Source organism: Nymphalis io, chromosome 18 (genome assembly GCF_905147045.1).
Source record: "Nymphalis io chromosome 18, ilAglIoxx1.1, whole genome shotgun sequence".
In the NCBI taxonomy this organism is placed as follows: Eukaryota; Metazoa; Arthropoda; class Insecta; order Lepidoptera; family Nymphalidae; genus Nymphalis; species Nymphalis io.
Window position 1 is genome coordinate 753773 of NC_065905.1, and position 22930 is coordinate 776702.

The 22930-nt window shown below is 31.7% G+C and overlaps 4 protein-coding genes across 4 annotated transcripts in view; 1 reads left to right on the forward strand and 3 right to left on the reverse strand.

The window, feature by feature from the left end:
- Positions 1-4264: 4264 nt before the first annotated feature.
- LOC126775265 (uncharacterized) lies at positions 4265-7023 on the reverse strand. Its single transcript, XM_050497076.1, has 4 exons — positions 6668-7023; positions 6247-6339; positions 5589-5695; positions 4265-4633 (listed from the first exon to the last, which is right to left on the reverse strand). The coding sequence occupies exons 1-4, from the start codon at positions 6863-6865 to the stop codon at positions 4552-4554; spliced, it is 480 nt and encodes a 159-aa protein (XP_050353033.1). The 5' UTR covers positions 6866-7023; the 3' UTR covers positions 4265-4551.
- Positions 7024-8199: 1176 nt separating this feature from the next.
- LOC126775264 (mitochondrial import inner membrane translocase subunit Tim22) lies at positions 8200-9747 on the reverse strand. Its single transcript, XM_050497074.1, has 3 exons — positions 9413-9747; positions 8805-9068; positions 8200-8357 (listed from the first exon to the last, which is right to left on the reverse strand). Exons 1-3 carry the CDS (start codon positions 9639-9641, stop codon positions 8272-8274), a joined length of 579 nt encoding a protein of 192 aa, XP_050353031.1. The 5' UTR covers positions 9642-9747; the 3' UTR covers positions 8200-8271.
- Positions 9748-10040: 293 nt separating this feature from the next.
- Positions 10041-12546, forward strand: LOC126775263 (uncharacterized). The gene is made up of 4 exons (XM_050497073.1): positions 10041-10212; positions 10289-10439; positions 10703-10881; positions 11877-12546. The coding sequence occupies exons 1-4, from the start codon at positions 10116-10118 to the stop codon at positions 12032-12034; spliced, it is 585 nt and encodes a 194-aa protein (XP_050353030.1). The 5' UTR covers positions 10041-10115; the 3' UTR covers positions 12035-12546.
- The window catches only part of LOC126775246 (putative metabolite transport protein HI_1104), a 54422-nt gene continuing 43600 nt past the window's right edge, over positions 12109-22930 (reverse strand). Inside the window, exons 4-11 of the mRNA XM_050497044.1 lie at positions 19765-19908; positions 19100-19382; positions 18654-18759; positions 16146-16277; positions 15358-15496; positions 14943-15082; positions 14503-14700; positions 12109-14327 (exon numbers count right to left, since the gene is read on the reverse strand). Coding sequence (XP_050353001.1) covers positions 14176-14327; positions 14503-14700; positions 14943-15082; positions 15358-15496; positions 16146-16277; positions 18654-18759; positions 19100-19382; positions 19765-19908 — 1294 coding nt within the window. The 3' untranslated portion in view covers positions 12109-14175. The remainder of the gene's footprint in view (positions 14328-14502; positions 14701-14942; positions 15083-15357; positions 15497-16145; positions 16278-18653; positions 18760-19099; positions 19383-19764; positions 19909-22930) is intronic.

Here is a 22930-nt window from a genome sequence, read left to right on the forward strand (position 1 = left end):
TTATTATTATTTCTCTCACAAAAATAATGTAAGGAAACGTCCCATTGATAAACGATTAAACAAATTCTAGTAACTTACTGTTTTCAATAAGACATCACTGTTTTCTATTTTAATACAAAATTCTACTGTGTATCCAAATTTAATCTAAGCTAAAAACGCAATAAGTAATACACAATATGTCAAATCATAATAGTCCTTAATTCAACGCAACGAAGAAGTTTTTTGCTTGTGTCGCGCGACAAACTTTGATCTTTGAAGCAAAATTGAAATTTGATTAATTTGAAAATTTACAGTTAATACATGTAACAAGGATAGACAGCTGTCTGTTGTATCTGTTTGGAAAGTAAAATCGGGTTCTCTCAATCATTTCTTGTTTGATTTCGCTGGCGAACAGTGTTTGGTGTAATTTTGTATATTATATGGAAAAAGACATTTTAATAATGTGATTTTTGTGTATGTATATTTGATTTTTTTTTTGTTTTAAATTATCTCGTAATTATTTAGCTATAAACAAATTATGTTAAATCAAACGGTAGATATACATTTACTACTTAATTCGATTATTGTAGGAAACATTTTTAAGAAGGAAGTTACTACTGCGTTCTGCTATGCTGTCATTTAGGTTTGATTTGCTGCTTTTTGTTTTGGTTAAGGTTTGCAACACTGACTATTGCTGTTGTAGCAGTACGCATAGCAACAAGAATACACATGCCACGCATGCCTTGAGTTTTTATTTACTGTTAACAGCAATAATTTCATGTATTCCTCAACATTTACTTTTCCAAAAATATTTATAAAAATCATTCCTAGGATTGATTCAGTTGAAGCTGAACAGGAATGGTACCATCAACATATGATAGATATTGTAACGCGCGACGTCGAGGCGAGCCGTAAGCGATAGCTGCAAAGTGCGAAGATCTAATTAGGTTTTCATACGGCGATGACACAGGCGTACCGCATGACGTACGGGAACGTGCTAGATGTCTGCGTGTGCTTGTCATATTTAAAAAATATTGCATATTATTTAAATTAAAAGTATTGCAAAATAGTATGATTTTGTATAAAAAATAAATGTTTATTGCTCAAATCAGTAATTGAGTGTAACAATATTGTATAATTGCCTCGTTGGTCTAGTGGCTTGATATAAGGCCGCAGACCCGGAGGTCCTGGGTTCAATTCCCAGGTCGGGTCAATAAAAAAGTTATTGGGTTTTTCTATCAGAAAATTCTCAGTAGCAGCCCGGAGTCTGGAAGTTGGAAGTGTGTACACTCCCGTGCCTCGGAAAGCACGTAAAGCCGTTGGTCCTGCGCCTGAACTCTTTCCGGCCGTGTCGGATTGCCGTCCCATCGGATTATGAGAGTTAGGGAATAGAGAGTGCACCTGTGTTTGCGCACACACTTGTGCACTATAATATCTCCGTAGTTGGCTAATCTCACTTGAGATTGGCCGCCGTGGCCGAAATCGATCTGGAGGACACTATTGTATAATTATAGTCATATTAGATTAATGCATGTAGAGCTGGTGTATATAGAAGAAAATTAAAAAAAAAGTAATAAAAAGCTTAATTGTAAAAAAAGTTTATTCAATATAAATAGCAGTTATACATGTTACAATAAGCAGAGCCAGAATATACGATAAAATAAAACTCCACTAATACTTTGCAAATTTAATTTGATGGATGAAATTAATTATTTTTATAATAGACTAATTATGTTTGTACAATTAGGACGGAAATCTTCACTAAATAAAACTTTGAATATCTAAATGTAATGGTAACACAGATATAAGATAAAAAAGAAATGGATTATAAATGGCGGCCAATCTTATGGTACCTCACACTATTCACAAAACTGCTGAATCTTTATTTAAAAAGTTCAAGATATCTCAAAAAACACAATGGAAGACCCTAAAACATAATAAAAAAAATTTAAACGAAAAAAAAATGATATTCTCCATATCATTTTAGAATGTATAAACCGAATATTTTAAAGCATATTATTTATTACATTTGAGTCTATTTAATAATAAAAAGCCGAGATGGCCTAGTGGTTAGAACGCGTGAATCTTAACCGATGATCGTGGGTTCGAACCCGGGTAAGCACCACTGAATTTTCATGTGCTTAATTTGTGATTAAAAATTCATCTCGTGCTTGACGGTGAAGGAAAACATCGTGAGGAAACCTGCATGTGTCTAATTTCATTGAAATTATGTCACATGTGTATTCTACCAACCCGCATTGGAGCAGCGTGGTGGAATAAGCTCTAAACCTTCTCCTCAAAATGGAGAGGAGGCCTTAGCCCAGCAGTGGGACATTAACAGGCTGTTACTGTACTGTACTGTATGAGTCTATTTATAATATTTTATAGTTATAAAATTATCATTAAATAATTTTTCATCCATCAAAAAAATATTTCAAAATGATATGACAATTAATTCTAAAAATAAAGAATAAATATACCTAATGGTAGAGTAGACATTCAGTCTTATATTTTAGGACATAAAAATTAAAAAATATATTAATCCGAGTACACTTGAAAAATAAACTACAAGTATAAAAGAAAGAAATCGTATTTCTATTATTAATCATTGTACTAAAATTGAGGAACATCATGAAACTTACGAAATCCAAGTTAAATTGTTCAGAAATAAAAAATTGTTTTGTGTAGAAATGCTCTGACAGATACACTTATAAATGTTATTAAGATTTTAAAGAAAAAAAAAATCATTTTCTTAGTGACAGTAACCCTGATACATAATATGCATATTATTTTAAAGACAATTTGTTTTGAACATTTCTGCCTAACACGGTTTAATTTTGTTTAATATGATGATGATGACTTAAAACTGGGAGTCAGACATTTGAAACACTTAATTTTTTATATTCAAATCAGTTACGACAAAAAATAAAAATTCTAATATTCTGATATTTTGAAGTTATACAGAGAAAAAAGTTATCAAATTAAAACATTTGAAAAAAAAAGGAATTTAAATCTTAGGTCTAAATTCTGAGCATACATAGATATTGTCACAGAAGCGTAGTTATATAAAGTACACTATAATTGTATACCATAGATAAAGAATACGCAATACAATTTTGGCGTATTTAATACTGGATATGAGTTTATAATATAATTAATAATACTTATAAAATACTTGTAGTTTCAACTACATTTATACATTGTAATATAAAAGTTACCATTCCTTTTTTAAATTCATATCAGATCAATAAAACGTAGATTTGCCTTTACAAAAATCTTGCTGTGCAAAATTATATAACCTAGCTTCTTAAGTATGTTAAATACTAAAGAAGCTGACTGTCAAGCGCAATTTTAAAACAATAATTATATAAGTGTTTTTCGTAAAAACGTAAGTTTAACATTTCACTGTAATATTTACTTTATTAGATTCGTATATTCAAATATCGTTCGCGATTCCGTTCACTAAAAGTCCATCACATTCATATATAAATACCACAGATAATTAAAAAGCAGCTATAGAAATGGACTATTTTAAAATTAATTGAAGTTCAAACAATACAGTAAAAATTTTGATAGCTAATTCAATTGCAATGACAGTAGCATGTATAAGCCTCTCTCTGTAATCCAATTTTAAGAAAGAAAGTATATGATTAACTATAGTATGTATATATATTTATGGTAAGTGATGATTAGCTCGCATCATTCAATATTAGGACTTCCAATTATGAGTATTTAAAAATAAAAGTATTAGCTAAGGTTCATACCCACAATTGAAAATGCTTGCATAGCAAGTAGATCCTTATAATTACTAAAATAAAGAGCACAATCGTATTTTTGAAATTCATATGTACACAAATACAAATGTGTTCCTTATTTGTATGACGATATGGATAGATTTCCACTACATACGTACTAAAACGTTTGTAAGTTACCGAGGGTCTACTGTATTGCTCTTGTGTATTATTTAATGTTGGATTTATACCATTTATTTTACTCAGCATATTACATTATATGAAGGAACAGCGCGCGGACCTTTGCATAGAGAATGCAGCAATGAATAACCAATTATGGTTTTATGATTTTAATTCTAAAGAAGATGATAATGGATATGATTTAGATGAGCAAGATACAAGATCTAGTCTCTAATGATATAGGTTATATGTAAGAACCAAAGGACTATCTTGCCCTACTGTTATAAAGATAACATAATTAAGGATATACCTGAACAAAATTTGTCTTGAAACTCATATTATTTTATAATTTAAATTAATAGTGATTTCATGGAATAAATTACTATATAGTTGCATTGCATTAGCTTAACTTGTTAAACTAAATTTGTGGTTCACTTTACTGATATCCATTATTAAGTACATTAAGATGTTGCTAAATATAAATTATCAGTCTGTTTTTTTCCGAGCCTCATATGGTTGGAAGCATCTTTAATCTTTATAAAGCGTTCCACAAACTCCATAGCACCGTTCATACAAAATTATACTATCATATATAAAGCTTATTATAAACTTACATTAAGCGGTGGGTTATTTGTGCATAATATTGTTTTATATATTAATGTTATTGGAAGAGTGCCCTTGGACGCTTCTTGGCTAAAATGTGCCAGGAGTGAGTAACACCTTTACGCCTCTTAGGTGAGAAACTGAAATTATAAAATAAATTATGTAAGTCAATTGTAGTACGTTTTTTTTTCTTATTGTAAGTAGATTAGCGGGCTGGAAAAAGGGCCCTGATGGTAAACAAACACTGATCATACACATCAGGGCTATATGAAATATTAGCTATCCATTACTTCGCCAATGCACCACCAAGCTTGGGAACTATGATGTTATGTCTCTTGTATGTAGTTATACTTACTTACCCTTCAAACTGGAACACAACAATATTAAGTACTGCTATTTGGCAGTAAAATATGTGATGACTGGGTGGTACCTACTCAGGATCTTTACAGTAACAGCCTGTTAATATCCCACGGCTGGGCTAAGGCCTCCTCTCCCTTTTTTGAGGAGAAGGTTTTATAATAATAATAATATCCTGGTACATTATTCACACACAGCCAATTGATCCGAAATTAAGCAGAGCTTATACTATGGAAACCAAACAACTGACATACTACATATACTACTTTTCTTTAGTAAATACATACTTATATAGATAATTACACCCAGACTCAGGACAAACAGACATGTTCATGCACACAAATGTCTGTCCTGGGTGGGAAGCGAACTCACAACCTTTGGCATGACAAGGAAGTATCTCGCAACCACGCCAACCAGGTGGGTTTTAATAGCAGCTCAAAATTATAAAGCTGCCCCCGACTTCTCTCATCAAAATTCAAAAAATGGTTACTTCTGCATATGAAGTCCTCACATATGGAATTGCTATCTCATTGGGCTATAAAAGTCCAACACTCATGTACTATATCTCTTGTGCATATGGTTAGTCTTTCAGATTAACTTTGGCCAAAATCTGTTTGGACTACATTATGATGACACTTTCATTTTTATTAATATTCTATGAGTATTTACAGTGTGCATATATAATTGTTATGCAAAAATTAATAACTTTAAACTAAATAGAATGAAGTCAAAAATTACCCATGGTCTGGTGTGTCTGGCATGTATGGTGACATTCTAAAATCACGATTGTGAGGTGTTTCAATGCCAAATGGACTGTACAGCTTGGTAGGACTCCTGCCCACGATCTGTTAAATGGAAATAAATTCTGCTATATAATTTTGTATATATATTTATAGAATAGAAAGGCGGACGAGCATGCGGGCCACCTGATGGTAAGTGGTAACCAATGCCCATTGACATTAGCATTGTAAGAAATGTTAATCATCATTTACATCACCAATGTGCCACCAACCTTGGGAACTAAGACATTATGTCCCTTGCGCCTGTAATTACACTGGCTAGTGAGAGCTTACTCCTGTACATGAAAATGTTAGAGATTATACAAGTTTCTAAAAAAACACAAACTTGTAATACTGTAATTGATAAGTCCAGTGATATAGTTTAAATACATAACATGTGTATTATATATTTATATTAATGTTTAATAGTGTTTTAGCACACAATGGTTAAGTCAAGTCCATTTCAAAAAAACTTTTAAAATTAAAATGTTAAAAGTAAGATGTCATAGAAAACTGAAATCACATTTTAATTAAACATGACGTAAATTTTATTAATATAATGGTAAGTAATATGTGGTCTATTGTAATTTGTCTTTAAATCAAATATGTAATCATACCTGTTTCTTCTTTGTAACAGGAGTTGTTGGTATCCGACAAGGAGAGCCAGCCTCTGTCAGCCGATGTCTACGTCTACCACTAAGTCTAAAATGCTGTAATAAAAATACTTTTCAATCAATATAGTCTACTAAATTAATATTTGTTCGTTTATGTCATACATTGCTTTATCAAATTCATAAATTACGGAGTATGAATACAAATTGATTAATTTATTATTTAATTAAATGAAAAAAGTAAACTTATATAAGCAATAATCATGTTTTAAAATGGGAAAACTACGATAAATATTGTTAATTAAGCCACATTGTACAAATTAACTAAAATTATGTAATTAAATTATAAAAATTATATGAATATTGAAGAAGAAGATAAGATGAAGAGAAGTAAATATTGATTAAGAATATAAAGAAAAAGAAATACCTGCGATATATTGCCGAACGTATTTCTAACGCTCTTGAAAGTCCTGGATATCTTTTCAGCCCCTGATTGCAAGGCACGACGTGAATTAGCAAACGATTTTCCTTTAAATATATTTTTATTATAACATCCTTCAATATTTTTAAGACTATCTCTAGTTGGCGAATCGATACCGGAGTCGGTCACAAAGGGATCTTTCATTTTAATAATATAAAACGACGCACTACAAAAGCAACTGTTGCAATATATCTTAAATACAAATTGTATTTATTTTATGTATAAAAACCGTACACTTTAATACATTTTTGGTATTATAAAGATAAAAATTAATCGGGCACGCTGTAGTACTCGTTTTTCCGTTTTCGGTCGTTATTTTTTTGTTTATCATCGATGGTGTTGCTAGTTATTAGACTAATTTGCTAAATACTTAATTTTTATTTTTTTGCTTTTATTTATTTTTCGAAACAAATTGCAATAGCAATCTATGATTTTAGTAAGTACAATAATAATAATGTATTTTTATTTAAAAAAAATACTTTTTAACTTCACATAATATAAGTGGAAGTCAAATCTTGCAACTGAACATCCATTTGCATTACTACACTCTTCAAATTTTAAGCTAGTTTAGTATTCAGCTGATAGACCTTCAATTTTTTATCAATTTTTAACTGGCGGCTTGTGGATATAATATACCGTACTACACTGTCAATTTAGTAAATAGGAATTCAGTAGACAGAGTTTTTTTTTATAGATTAAGAAGACCTAGCATATGGGGCACCTGATGGTCGCCAACGCCCATAGACATTGGCATTGTTAACCCTTCAAACCGGAACAGAACAATTGATTTCTCTGTCTACGGGTAATTCACTTTTTACATCTACATTAGAACTAACTTTTTCAGATTACGTAAATTAACTTTAAAATGCGTATTTAAAAAATATGTAAACTGCGTAATTTTATTTATGACTTTTTATAGACATTACAATGCCTAAAATGTATGATTTTTTTTATAGAAGGATAATCGTCTTGTTAAGTACATTTACATAGTACCTATATTTGAACCCGTCATTAAGTATAGTAATGCGGTCGAAAGTATTCGTTGTAAATGAATAAATCGACAATAATCGTTTTATAAAATTTATAATCACTAATATATAACAATTAAAGTGCTCGTAAACGAACCTATAATCGTAATAGGTATACAAATTACCAAATATCGTATTGTGTAAATGTAAGCCAAATAAAAGTTTGAATTTAAAAAAGGTTTTGAGACTACAACTTTATATCGTTATTCGTTACGTAAAGTAGCTACTTCTACTATTAACACCTAAATAATTTACATTAAATAACTGTTTGTGGCCATGGACACTGCAGTGTTTGAAACATCATGAAATTATAAAAATCCATACAGAATTGAATCAAAATCATTACAGTTAACATTTTCAGTCCTCTTTTTTCATCATTGAAATATAGTTTAAATTTTGTAAGATTAATTCATGTATTTAAAAATTGTTGTGGTCAATAAAAAGAAGATATTAACTTCTAATATTTATTAATAATTTATAAGCTAAGATAAACATTTACATAACAATTAATTTATAACATTTCTAACCACGTTGATGCATGTAGTAATCAATAACAGTTGAAAATGCAGCAAAGCCAGCAGCACCGAATATACCAGCTTTCAAACCACCTAAAAATAAAAGATTTACTCTTAGACAGATAATTTATGAATTATATTTATAAAGTCAACTATGATTTCATTTCTTTCTATTTGTGATCTATTGAAAGAAAAGATTCCAAATACGAAAATCGAAATTATTAATGTCCATCTTTAAAAAAATGTGTTCTGGATCGATCTGTGATCGAATAGATCTTTAACTTTTTAAGTAACAAATTTACGATAAAAATAATATTATCTATTATTGAAGTAGTAAGAACAATATAATTAAATACTAAATTAAGTTACAATAATAAATTATAAATTCTCTATGCCGGTAGTTACAAGTGAATTTATAATTAATACCGATAATTGGTTTGTTAACTTTGTATGAATATTGAAAAAAATATTCATAGTACAAAATACAATTATATGTATATAAAAAAAGGAACTTTAAATGTTTATAGACGATGTAAGCACCTCGTAATCCTATGAGACCTCCAGTAACCCCACCGGCATATGTACCATTTTTCCAGTCAGACTTTCCCCTTGCGCTTTCTATACAACATTCAATTCCAGAAAATACAGCACCGAGTATAGCAAAGTTCTTCGCATAACTTATCATGGAATTTTTCATTTCTCGTAATATTTCCCTCGCTGTTTGATTCTGTTGTGCCATAGGGTCTGTCATATTTGGCATTAATGATGATGTGAATAAACCTACTGCTGCTCCGAGACCATATCCTAAATGCACAAAATATGATATTCTTTATTTTGCAATACACCGAGAAAATGTTTTGTATGGTAAATTTAAATGAAAATTTAAGAACTACAGTCATAAATTGTAATATACAATTCAGGTTGTAATTTATATTTTTATTTATCAATAAATTACTTGTATTATAAACCAACATTTTAAGAGGAGGTGAGTTACAACCTGTGCATTTGTTGGCTTATATTTTAATTTTCAATCTGCAATTTGAAATCCTTAGATTCCTAGGTACAGAAGGTAATCTTGCAACAACTAGTGTTTATCATAAAAATGAACTATTGAATTTATAAAATAATTAATTGAGCTTATAGCTTACCTATAATACAACTAGTCAATGATTTAAATGGACAACTTTCAACCGTAGCTTCAATCATTTTCTCCTCATTTGTTTTGATAATAACCGGACCCAAAACTCTGGGTATAATTATATTTTCACGATATCGGTAAACATTGCCTATCAAGTATTTTGCGAGAGAATCATAGTCATTTTGTTGTGTGAATTTAACTAAATCTTCGCTAACAGGCGGTTTTTTATATTCAGTCATAATTATTTTGACTTAGTTGAGAACTTTCACAGTAGATGCACAATTTTGTAAATTTTTATTTACTATTTAATCAAATAAAGGTTATGTTCCGTTCCCTTATTTTCGATTTAGTATCTGTATTCTGTAATATGATTATGAGTTTTGACAATCAACAGCTGCAATTGATAGTGACTGACATTGATATAATTTAACCGTTCAGATTTTGAGAAAAATAAAATAATATTCTAAAACAAATGAGGTAGAAAAAATATTTTTAATATCATCATACCACATATATCTTTTGTTCATTTTAATTTTTGAATATAACTTATAATGCTAAGCAATAATTCCATATACTTTGTTAAATACTTTATCAGATTTTTAAACAGAAAAGTAAATGTCATATCAGCATGGATTTCGGAATCGAATTTTAATATATATATTTTAAGATTAGCAAATTAAATAAAAGTTAAATTTATTTAGTTAACTTTTAAAATGTCAGATTCATCGGACGAAGAAGACCTTTCTCGTTTTAGAGATGTAGTGGATACGACATTTGAATTTAAGGGTAACACATCAAGCAATGAAAAAGGTTTGATAACTTTAAGAAATATATTATTGAAATTAACTCAGTTTTTTTTATTCATATAATTAATGCGTTTTTTTAGAAAAGCCACGTTCTGAAAGGTATTTGGATGTTGCGACGCATTACAACGATATAAAGGTCTCAGAAGAAATGCAACGGCGTATTGGCGCTAAGGTATCAGCAGTGATTGATAGAAATATAGAATTTGTTGACATTAAGAGAAAGTGTGTAAAGTAAGTTGTACGTCTTATAATGTTTCCCATTTATGAATGTAATATTTGTGTATTTTTATAATTATTTTTACTTGCATTTGCTTTATATAATTCATTGTTTATTTGTGTATATTATAGCTATTGAGATTTAAAAGTGTTAAATGTGTACTCAATAATAATTATTAGCCAATTTGAATTCGCTAGAGATAAAGGCTAAAAGAAAAAGTTATTTGTATAAGTTATATAATAATAATATATAATAATAAAGCTATTTCATATTCCAGGGAAACTGAAATAGAAGGTGGTGTAAAGCTGTTTAGAGATTCTAAAAGTTTTTTAACATGCGAAGAAGTATCAGATAAAGATATTGTAACAGAAATCCACAATAAGATCTCTAAGAGAATTAAAAGTGCAAGTAAAAGGAGACAAATTGATCTTGATGTTCAGGAACCAAATGAAAAAGGTTGGTACAAAAACTTTTACCGTTATTAAAAAACATATAATCATAATTATTTACTTCTAGCTGTTTCTCAGTAATTATAGAATTTTTAAATAAAGAATCGAGCTTATTTTTCCTGTTATAAATATTTATGGTAACCCCTTCCTATAAGTGTAAAGCTTATGTGTAAAGGTGGAAAATAGTTATGATTGAATTTGCAACTTTCTCCTCTTTTGCCTATTTACTATAGAGCTGTTGAGTTCATCAGGCAAATTATATAGCCTAGCCTAACATCTATTGATGTTTTATCAATTATATAATAAATTAAAAACTTTTTAAATATATATTTATTGGTCAAGTTCTATGAAAAATTTGTTTTACGCTCTGTTTGAGGTAGCAGATTTTTTATTAATTTTTATTAATAATTATATCTTATAGACTTTGAGTATGTATAACTTGGTGTAAGGTTTCAAGGTGTCATGCACATATAAAATAATATGTGTGTGAATATTATATAGTAACTACAAGTACCTTTTTTATCTTCTTAATAGCACCATATAAACTTTTTTAAGTTTATAGATCATTTATAAATTAAATGACTTCCAACTCATTAGTATCCATATATCATATCATAATATAACATAGTATTATTTACTAGTAATAGAAGCTTTGGTAATTTATGACTTTTCTTCTGATTTATCGATCTGAACTAGTTTAAAAGATTAAAATAAATAAAAAAATATGTTCACATCCAGCTAATGACTTCGAATTCATCTGTCTCAGTAAAAAAATCCCCCATAAAGGTGATAAGAAATATATTAAGAAGTGTAGCAACACTGAGCAAATTTAATAATAATATGCATTTTCTAGTAACTACATAGATTAAAGTATTTTTTATTTTTAACAATTAATTTGTGGGTCCATTGTTGAATATACACCTGTTATACACAATATGCTTATTATACTATAGCACTCCCTAAACCTGTTTAAAAAAAAAACAATGATTTTTATATTTACAGATAAACTAAACGCAGCTGTAGTGAGTGGTGATTTTATTTTATTAAAAGAAGAAAAAAGTTGGCGACCGAAAAGGAAACAGCACATTTTTGAATTTGTAGCAATAGGGAAGAAAAAGTCAGATCTTAATAATGGTGTCAGGAAACCAAATACCACTTAACTTTTTTTATATGTAAACTATAAGTATAGGTTAAGGAATTACATTGTAAATTCTAAAAAAATAAAACCACAACATTAATATTAACAAAAATGTATTTACAATCAGTTTATTTAAAATTTAAATGTTGATTATCACAATGAACTGCTTTTTAATTGTTATACACAAATAATGTCTGTATTTTTAAATATTTGAGATTTATTTAAATTCAGATACACAATGAACTTCAAAGTTCGTAAGGACTTTTATTACGATTAAAATAAATATAAAATAACTAGAAACAGTAAATAAGTTTAAATTAAAACAACCTTACTTGTACATTCATTTCTTAACCTACAGAGGAACGGAAGTACATATAGTTATGTACTTTTTAAAACGGACACTGTTTCAATATTTTGTCTCATATGAAGATATGTCAATATGTATTTACCTTCTCGCTCGCACTTTGAAAGATGTGTTTCGTAAATGGGACAGTTATTTCATTTTAAATATAATGAAAATAAATATATTTGAAATTGGAATTTTATTTTTTACTTTCTGGCTTTCTATTGTCATTTGAATATATAATATGAACTGCCAGTCCTCTTATATTATTACAAGTCTTTGCAACGTCGTACAAGTTAGCTAACATTTTAACATTATTTTTATGGCTGATTCAGTTTTCCTTTGAGATGAAATGCCTAAAAAATGGCTTATTTTTTTCTTGTGCTCTATATCTATATAAGATTCATACCCATATAAAATTGTCAGATTGAATTAAAATGTTTTTTTTTTTTTTTTTTTATAGAATAGGAAGGTGGACGAGCATATGGGCCACCTGATGGTAAGTGGTTACCAAACGCCCTTAGACATTGGCATTGTAAGAAATGTCAACCATCGCTTATAGCCAATGCGCCACCAACCTTGGGAACTAAGATTTTATGTCCCTTGTGCCTGTAATTACACTGGCTCACTCACCCTTCAAGCCGGAACACAACAATATCAAGTATTGCTGTTTTGCGGTAGAATATCTGATGAGTGGGTGGTACCTACCCAGACGAGCTTGCACAAAGCCCTACCACCAGTATTTGAATGGAGGATGTCCTCCTGACTGATTGCGGTCTTAGCGGCCAGTCTTAACGACTAGACAAAGGCGTAGGAGATGGATTTACAGCATATGTGCGCACACAGACATTTCATCACTCTCATATGTGATGAGACACTGACAGCGTTCAAAGAAAAACTCGAACTCGAGTCTGTTTCCATATAAACTAGCCATACAGACCATAGAGGTTATATGAAAGAATAGAGCAATTAGCATAGTCTGTTTAATTGGAAATGTTATTTTCGGTTTGAAGGTGAATTGAGCAATATTTGTCAAGAATTTTACTCATATCGTAAGGTTTGTTTAATTACCAAAGATATCTTACGAATATAGACCTCATGGTAGACTAAACAGTACTTTAATTACATAATTTGTCTTACGGCAGTATCAATTAGTTGTACATTATATTATCTACGATTACTGTCATGTCGAGGAACAGAAAAAACGAACAGAATATAAAGGCCATTCATAAACCAGTGTACTAAGTACGAAGCGAGACTTAACAATATTGAAAGAAAAAAATATAAATAACTGAAACTTTGGTCGGCATCACTTAAATTGTCAAATAGCTTGAGAAATTATTTCCGTTTTGGATAATTACTATTCGATGAGTACGTAAAACAAACATTTTTGGTGAAATCTGTAAATTGTGAAAATTTGTAAGATTTTGATAATTATGAAGACGAGAAAATGGGACCAGTTTTATGGTAAGTGGTCACTGCCGCTCATAGAAATTGGTAAATATCTAAATGTGGCGCCAACCAGGAGAAAACGGGTGTCCAATGAACTTGTAACACTGACTCACGTAACATACAAACCGTCATATCGAAAAAAGTATTGATATTTGGTGGTAAGTAAGTGAGTGGTACCACCCACACAAACCTGTATAAAACACTACAAGAGAAACTATATAACTAAAAAACCTTGGCATTTTTCCTACTCATATAAAACAACACAAAAATATCCATCCTTAAAACAGAGGCGGAGTCTCATCTCAACCAGAGTCGAGTCACACCAATACCAAACAAGCATTTGTAACAAATATGTCTTTCATTTAAGTTTATAGTCTGATGTTTTCATTCGTTCTTCCGTTCCTGAGCTCGTCGTGTGAAAAGGCTCTGTTGTCGAGTCCGCTCGGCGTGTTGTCTGGTTCGTCCGGCTTCTCCAAGGGACCGTCCATTAAGAACATTGTGAGGAAGAACATGATGCTACCTAAAAGTATAATAATATAATTAATTATGTTTAATATTTTTTTGGTTTTCATTATGAATTCGTGAAAAAATGACGTCATTTATGTCGGCGATCTAATACACGATTAGTTAATTGGGGTAGTGTTGTATAAATAAAGATATAATAGTTTTCATTTATTTTCTTGAGCAAAACTTACTAATGCCGTAGAAGCCGGCGTAGAAGATCATAATAGCTTCTCTGTAGCCGATGGCCTTCGACACCGGGTCGACCAGGATAGGCAGGTTTCCTCCGACGTTGTTCATAACGAAGAGGAACACTCCGACTGTCGTTGAACGTACTGACAGAGGAACTATTTCAACTAGAATAGCGAAGACAATTCCGAACCACATTTCAGCTGAAACGAACATTTTAAGAAAATAATTTTTGGGCAATTATATTGTTGATCTTAGTGTAATAAAGTCTTAAAATGTTAATTTTCTTTTATTTAAGTTCTTTAAATAATTGAAAACTCAATAACAATTTAAACATTCAAGACTAGTATTAGTGACGTTATATGTTTAAATATAATACTTCCTTCAATTGCAAAATGTTCTTCACATCAACATCTACTAAATTACTTTTTTTAGTATAACTTACCAAAGAAGTAAGAGATAGCGAGAGTGATCATAGCCCATAACGGTCCGAACACGACGGAACCGAAAGCTGGCAGAGTTGCGATCAGCTGAGACAGAGCCAGTACCAGTACTCGAGACCTTACACCCATCTTTGACACGAATCTGCGAAACAACGTTAATTATATTTATTTTAAACTGACGTTCATCGTCAGAATCATGGACATCCCATTGGCTTGAGCAAAAAGATAAATAGTGCTTTTTGATGACAAAAGCTGTTGTTTTTTTTACTTATAAGTGGTTCAGTCTTGTGTCTGGCCTATTGGAAATGAATTATTTGGAACGTGTCGAGATCTCTTATCTACCCAAAACGTGATCGCTTAAGGTAGGTCGACGTTATAACTTGATAGCTAGTATATGTGTGCGTGTGCGTAACTCACTTGTCGGAGACGACGCCGCCCACGACGACGCCGACGGAGCCGATACCGACCGTGACGGCGAATAGCCACCAGCCTAGGTCGACGTCGGGGAAGTAGTCGCGGTAGTACAGGTCCGCGTTGTACGCGAACGTCATACCGCCTGAAATTATAAATAAGTATTATACTAGTAACAGCCTGTAAATGTCTCACTGCTGGGCTAAGGCCTCCTCTCCCTTTATGAGGAGAAGGTTTTGGAGCTTATTCCACCACGCTGCTCCAATGCGGGTTTGTGGAATACACATGTGGCAGAATTTCGATGAAATTAGACACATGCTATTTTTCCTCACGATGTTTTCCTTCATCGAAAAGCACGAGATGAATTATAAACAGAAATTAAGCACATGAAAATTCAGAGGTGCTTGCCCGGGTTTGAACCCACGTTCATCGGTTAAGATTCACGCGTTCTTACCACTGGGCCATCTCGAATTAGTATTATACTACTACTTATCAATTACACTAAGTAGGATTGCATGAGTTCATTGTTTTATAAATGTTACCAAGTTAGAAGCAATAAATATATAATAATGTCATATAAAATTTTCCACTATTCCGCTGATGGTAGATAGGTATTCGACCTACGTTTAAGTTTATACCGATACATGAAGATTTCCTATCGATGCTTTCCTACATAGCCGAGCAAGAGATGAATTAAAATAACTATTTTAGCGCAAAAACTTTGTAGTGCTCACACAAGCTAAGCTATTATATATTATGGGTTATTAGTTTATTTACTTAAGTTCATATCTTACCGCAATGTCTGATGGAGGCCGCTAAGCAAAGAAGAATGATTCTCGGTTGCGCGATCACGTGCCAGATGGTTATTTGCGGCATTTTCTTTCCTGATTCTAGTGTTGAGTCCCTACCTTTAGAATTGCCAGCTCCTAAAAACAAAATTTGCGAATTAAAATCGATAGAAGCCGTAATTTATACCATAAAACGAATAATAAAGTTTTTTTAATAGTATTAATTTTATATTATTATTAATAGATGATAACTATTTTAAACAAGTGTGTAGATTTCGACTAAAACGGTTTTTTGTGTTAAGCGCATCAATACTTAGGTGGAACATTTGTCAGGACTTAGTGTTTCAATGGCCCGATGCTGACAGAAAAACCAACCAAATAAGATTTAAAAAGTGTTGGCGAAGGCAAAATCTTTCAGGGTTTTCAAAGACTCTGCGACCCAAATAGTAGACCACAAGTAAATTATAGAATAGAATATGCTTAATTGTACACCAAAAGAGTTACAGAACCATTTTTTTATAGAATAGGAAGGCGGACGAGCATATGGGCCACCTGATAGTAAGTGGTCACCAAACGCCCTTAGACATTGGCATTGTAAGAAATGTCAACCATCGCTTACGTAGCCAATGCGCCACCAACCTTGGGAACTAAGATTTTATGTCCCTTGTGCCTGTAATTACACTGGCTCACTCACCCTTCAAACCGGAACACAACAATATCAAGTATTGTTGTTTTGCGGTAGAATATCTGATGAGTGAGTGGTACCTACCCAAAAGAGCTTCCACAAAGCCCTACCACCAGTGAAATAAATTTAATTTTAAATACAAACATAAAAAAACGAAAACTATTTTGTACAAAAGGCGGTCTTATCGCTAAACGAGCGATTTCTTCCAGACAACCTTTGGGTGAAGGACATAAAATAAATAAATAAAGCGGTTAAGAGGTGTACTGATCATGTCAACTTTAATTTTTTTAAATAAATATAAATAAATACAATACTTTATCTACATATACATACATATATAATATATAAAAAAATATGTGATATGATAATTATAATAATAAATAGCAATAAGATTATGCTAAATTATGGTGATGGGAATGAGGTATATATTGATGAAGGTTGACTTTTGTTACAGAGGATAATTAATAAAAATAAAAACAATTACAACAGAAATATAATAAAAATAAGTTCTATATATTGGGGAAATATGTATAAAAAACTAGAAATAACGCATGTAGCATAGTATTGTTATAGTAATCCAAGGCACGGATGTGCATGTCTGTGGAGAAAATTATAATATAATAAAATAATTAAGATAATTTATTGGTAGCCCGATAGCAAAATATGTCTCTAACGTCCATGAGAACATAATTACAACATAGAACATAATTACGTTACATTGCAATATTCGCACACGAGTTTCCTTTTTAAAAAAATAATCGCAAAAAAAATTAAGGGTGTATACGTTATATAATGAATTTAAACAATGGCCCTGATATTTATGAAACGGTTGAAATTTCGAGTGTCCATAAGATATTTCAAGAAGCGCCCTGTTTTATACTTTTCGTCATTATAACGAGGGTCCGTCTAAAAATAGCGAAGTTCCATTAGACCTTCCACTTCTACTTCACAAGGAAAGCTGTTGAACTTTGATCAGATCTTTAATTCTTTTACCATGCGATGTTTAAAAATATATGATCGGATTTGTTCTTTAAGGTATAAGGTAGACTGACTGGGCTTTCTGATGGTAAGTGGTGACCACCGCCCATATATTTGCTATTGTAAGAAATATTGACCGTCCGTTACTAACCAATGCGCCACCTAGCCTCTCTTTTACCTGTAATTACACCGGCTTACTCACTCCGGAACACAACAATACTAAGTTTTGCTGTTCGGTAGTTGGAATATATTTTGAGTGGATCTGTGAAATTTGTTTTGTTTTGATAAACCTTTATAAAAACCCTCAGTTGATCCGATGTTAGATCAATATCTATAGTTGTCATTAACGTAATATACATAAACCAAATCTTATTTGTATCAGATTCTATTTGTGTAACTTTGACGTAGATAGATGTTAAATAAAAGCCTCGTAGTATTCGCTAATTATAAGGCTGTAAATGCTAAATGGATTATGAAATTGCTTTTCCTGAATAATTTCCCAGTAGCAACTCCGACCTTAAAATAACGTAAAGCTGTTAGTCTCACTTTGACTACACACCCGTCTACCTATATGACCTGCACGGTTGGTTAATCTTTCAAATTGGAATCTGTAGTCGAAATTCTTTTAGGGGTACAATGTTTGATATTTAATAGACAGTTAAATAATTTATACAAGCACATATGATCTTAATCGAGAATTAATGTGCAAATACAAAATAATTATATGCTTTAAAAAAAGTGGTTAGTATTGTTGATGATACAACTAAATCATGATAACGAGAGAGAGAGACATTAACACAGTTTGTTGTCTTGATTAACAATAAATAATATTATAATACTAAGTTATATACCTTCTTCTCCGATAGTAGTTCTAGCTGGTTCGCGAAGTGTCAAGAAAGTGAGTGCAGCAATCACAAGTCCAATGATACCAGCTCCGTAGTAACATACTCGCCAGCTCTGAAAGAAAGCAAGAATCGTTTATAAGCAATAAAAAAGTTTAGGAATTATAAAAAAAGTAAAAATATATAATAACTTATTAATATGACTATTGCAAAGATCCATAGAACGGTCTACATTCAATATATTATGCCAAGTTTGTTAGGACACAGGCCTGATCTTTCGTGATGTATATAAATAAATAAATTTAGAAAGATTTTACTGATCAAGTGATTTAAGTAAATTATAGTCAAATTCATTATTGTTTGTATCGATCGAAACGATCAAAATTTATCGAATATGACAGATAAAGAAATCATTTGAAACCAATACATCTTATTAAGAAAAGATCAAAACTCACCAGTCCCCAAGCATTAAGATCCGGGATATATCTCCCAACGGGGAACGCGATACCGTAGCCGCCATAAATACCCCAGTTGAATATAGATAAGACGAGCCCTCTTTGGTGTTCTGGGAACAAGTCCGTCAGAAGTCCCGTTGCTAGGGGATTACAACCAGATTCTCCAGCCGCCATTACCATCCGTAGGAGGACTAAATGCCAGTATTCCGTCACCGTTCCCATAAGAAGAATTGCTATTACAAACACCAACGTGCACACACTCAAGATGCGACTTCTATTATATCTGGGGATAGAAAGAAAAATGGATTAGATTCTTGGATTTTTGGTAATTTTCTCACTGAATTTTTTGCCTTGTAGATTTAATACTATAGTAGCTTTATGATTAGCTAGATATATAGATAGTAGTAGTAATAGTCTATGACGTCGCCTATCAGCATCGTCGGTCAAAACTTGCGTCTGGATTTTAAGCCATTCCAGTTATCGAAATTATACACAAATATTTGGCGTTAGTGATGTTTAGTATGTTTTTTTAATCATCCATTTTTTTTCGCGTCTTTATTGTTTCAGATACTTATATATATATATACACATATAGCTAAATTCAGACTGTTCCAATAAACATTGAGTTTGATCGAAAACAATTACATTATTAATTTAACACGTACCTATCTGCCGCCACGCCGAGGATGACACCGACGACAGTGAACACCGCCATGAAGGCCGGACCGGCGAGGACTTGGTAATCAATTCCCAGTCCATTATAACCCCATTCGCAGTATCTGGATCCATTTAGTGTGAGAGTTTCACACCTGTAAAGTAAAGAAATTATTTCATGATTAAAATTGGGATAATATACCAAAAATTAAGTATTTAATCAGCCAACATAGCCTAGTGGTTAGAACGCATGAATCTTAACCGATGACCGTGGCTTCTAACCCGGGCAAGCACCACTGAACTTTCATGTGCTTAAATTGTGAGTAGAATTCATCTCGTGCTTAACGGTAAAGGAAAACATTGTGGGGAATCTGCATGTGTCTAATTTCATTGAAATTCTGCCACGTGTTATTCTACCAAACCGCATTGGAGCAACGTGGTGGAATAAGATCTAAACTTTCTCTTCAAAAGGGAGAGGAGGTCTTAGCCCAGCAGTGGGACATTAACACACTGTTATTGTAGTACTTACAGTACTACTAATTATTTGTTATCCTTATTTGAAGTCGGCGTCTTTTACTAATAACGCTTTACAAAAATCCCTTTGATGGATGGATTCTACTCTGTCGAAAATTCAAACCAAGTAACAGAAAATAAATAACAGAAAAAGTGGTATCCGTAAAAGGAGAACTTATTATTGCTAATAGTTTCATTCAGGAGGATTCAAATTATCAATCAGATTAAAATCTAAATATACTTTGTCCAAATACACACGCAGTTTACAAGCAGATTTGATTCGTCATTTTAGAAGATTAAATTAAATGAAAAGTTAGAATTGGTGGTGGAAATTGGCTGTAAAATTCTTTTCCCACAGGTGAACTACATTTTAAAGTGATATTTAGTAGAATTAATTGACAACTTTACGAGTATTTACGAAATTTTATTATAGAAGTTGTAATACGTTGCCCAAGGATGGGTATTGATTCAGCGAGGACGGAAAGTGATCCAATTTATTTGTACATGTTAATCATTTTATGTACTTTTCGTGTTTCTAAGTACAGTGTTTGTCTTTCCTTTTATCAAAATAATGTATGTTATTGTAAATATAGAGAAATATAATGTAATTAATATTTTTTCTCTAGTAAATTTGTCATATATATAAAATTGTAAAGGTTAGTCTTTATTCGTTCAACTGACAAAGGATTTAAATAAAAACTTAAATGATATTTATATTACTTTAAGAATACATTCATATAAATAATATTATATACAAATGCAAATGAATGGTTTGATTGTAAGTGGTCAAATCGACAAAGAAGTACTTCTCACGGTTACAATGCGTCGAACCTAGAATCTTAAATGCAAAGGAATCCTAAATGCTAAAATTACATTGCTCACTTATCTTTTAACGTAAATACAGCTATAAAATAAATTGATTTTTGGTGATAGAATAAATAATTATCATTTTAACTATTAGTTTTAATACAAAAACATATTAAGTGAAAGCCTCTGAACTAGTATTAATTTAAAGTCTCTTCTCAATAAGAGAAAGGATTTATAATTGTTTAAAATAATAATATCATATTCGTGACTATTACATAGTTCTTGGACACTAGTTTTTAATGATGTTTTTATATTTTTCAGGAGTCAATTCTACTACGATACGGTACGATACGCTCCCGATTCTATTTCGATCCAACTTCGACAGAACGGCAACTCGTTGTGTTAGTAGAATATATATATATAATATAATATAATAGTAGAATGATGATGTGAGGAAACCTGCATTGGAGCAGCGTGGTGGAATAAGCTCCAAAACCTTCTCCTCAAAAGGGAGAGGAGGCCCAGCAGTGGGACATTAACAGACTGTTACTGTATATATATACGAAATACCACTCATCACGAGATCTCCTAAACTATCCCAATTGACTTGAAATTTGACACAGTTACTGCTTCCCCGACGTCGACGCTTATTAAGAACGAATTTTACGCAAATGCTACCTAAAATACATTTTTCTTCTTATCTACCCGTGCGAAGCCGGGACGATTAGCTTGTAAGTAAATATAGACAACGATTACGTTTCGATTCGATTGCGATAAAGTGATAATTTGATAATAGAATTGTGTCAAAGAAAGTGACGCAAATAACCAAATGTTTTTCTAACAGACTAATAATGTATGTATGTAATAATAATGTCAAACAATAATTTTATATTTTCCGAAATATTATATTGTTTGCTAAGACTATTATTATATTGTTTTCTTATCTTTCTGACAAGTCGTGTGAATTAATTATTTATCCTTTTGATTCCCAAGATATAATTTACGTGAATAGTTTAAGTAAATTATATCTTGTATGTATATTCTCTATTTTTGTTTGTAAGTCTATTTGTCGATTTATTTAATTTAAATCCACCACTTCAATACCTTTACCTTCAGGTGCCTTGCTTACTTGTAAACAACGATTTTTAAGGGCGTAGTCTTAAAAATAAGTTTTTTTTTAGCTTTTTTCCGTCCACTGTTGGACCAGTGGACGAAAGCCTAACATAGAACGCCAACCATCCCGATCTTGGGCAATCCGCATCCATCCCGTACCTGCCACCTTTTTCAAATCATCTGTCCACCTTGCCACAGGGCGCCATACACTACGTTACGCCTAAGCGTGGTCTCCACTCTAACATGTGTCGGTTCCATCGGCCATCTATGGCCAAAAAATATGTTGATAGAAATATTAATGCTCTATCCAGGAATATTACATTACAAAATTACGTTGCTGGTGGTAGAACTTTGTGCAAGCTCGTCTGGGTAGGTACCACCCACTCATCAGATATTCAACCGCAAAACAGCAGTACTTGGTATTGTTGTGTTCCGGTTTGAAGGGTGAGTGAGCCAGTGTAATCACAGGCACAAGGGACATAACATCTTAGTTCCCAAGGTTAGTGGCGCATTGTCAATGTAAGCGATGGTTAACATTTCTTATAATGCCAATGTCTATGGGCGTTGGTGACTACTTACCATCAGGTGGCCCATATGCTCGTCCGCCTTCCTATTCTATAAAAATATATATATAAAAAAAAAGTTTCCAAAATTTAATTTGTATTGACGTTTTAAGTAAGTATCTCTGAAGAAAACAATATGAAAACTAAACATTTATGCAAATACAAATTTAATTGATAAAAA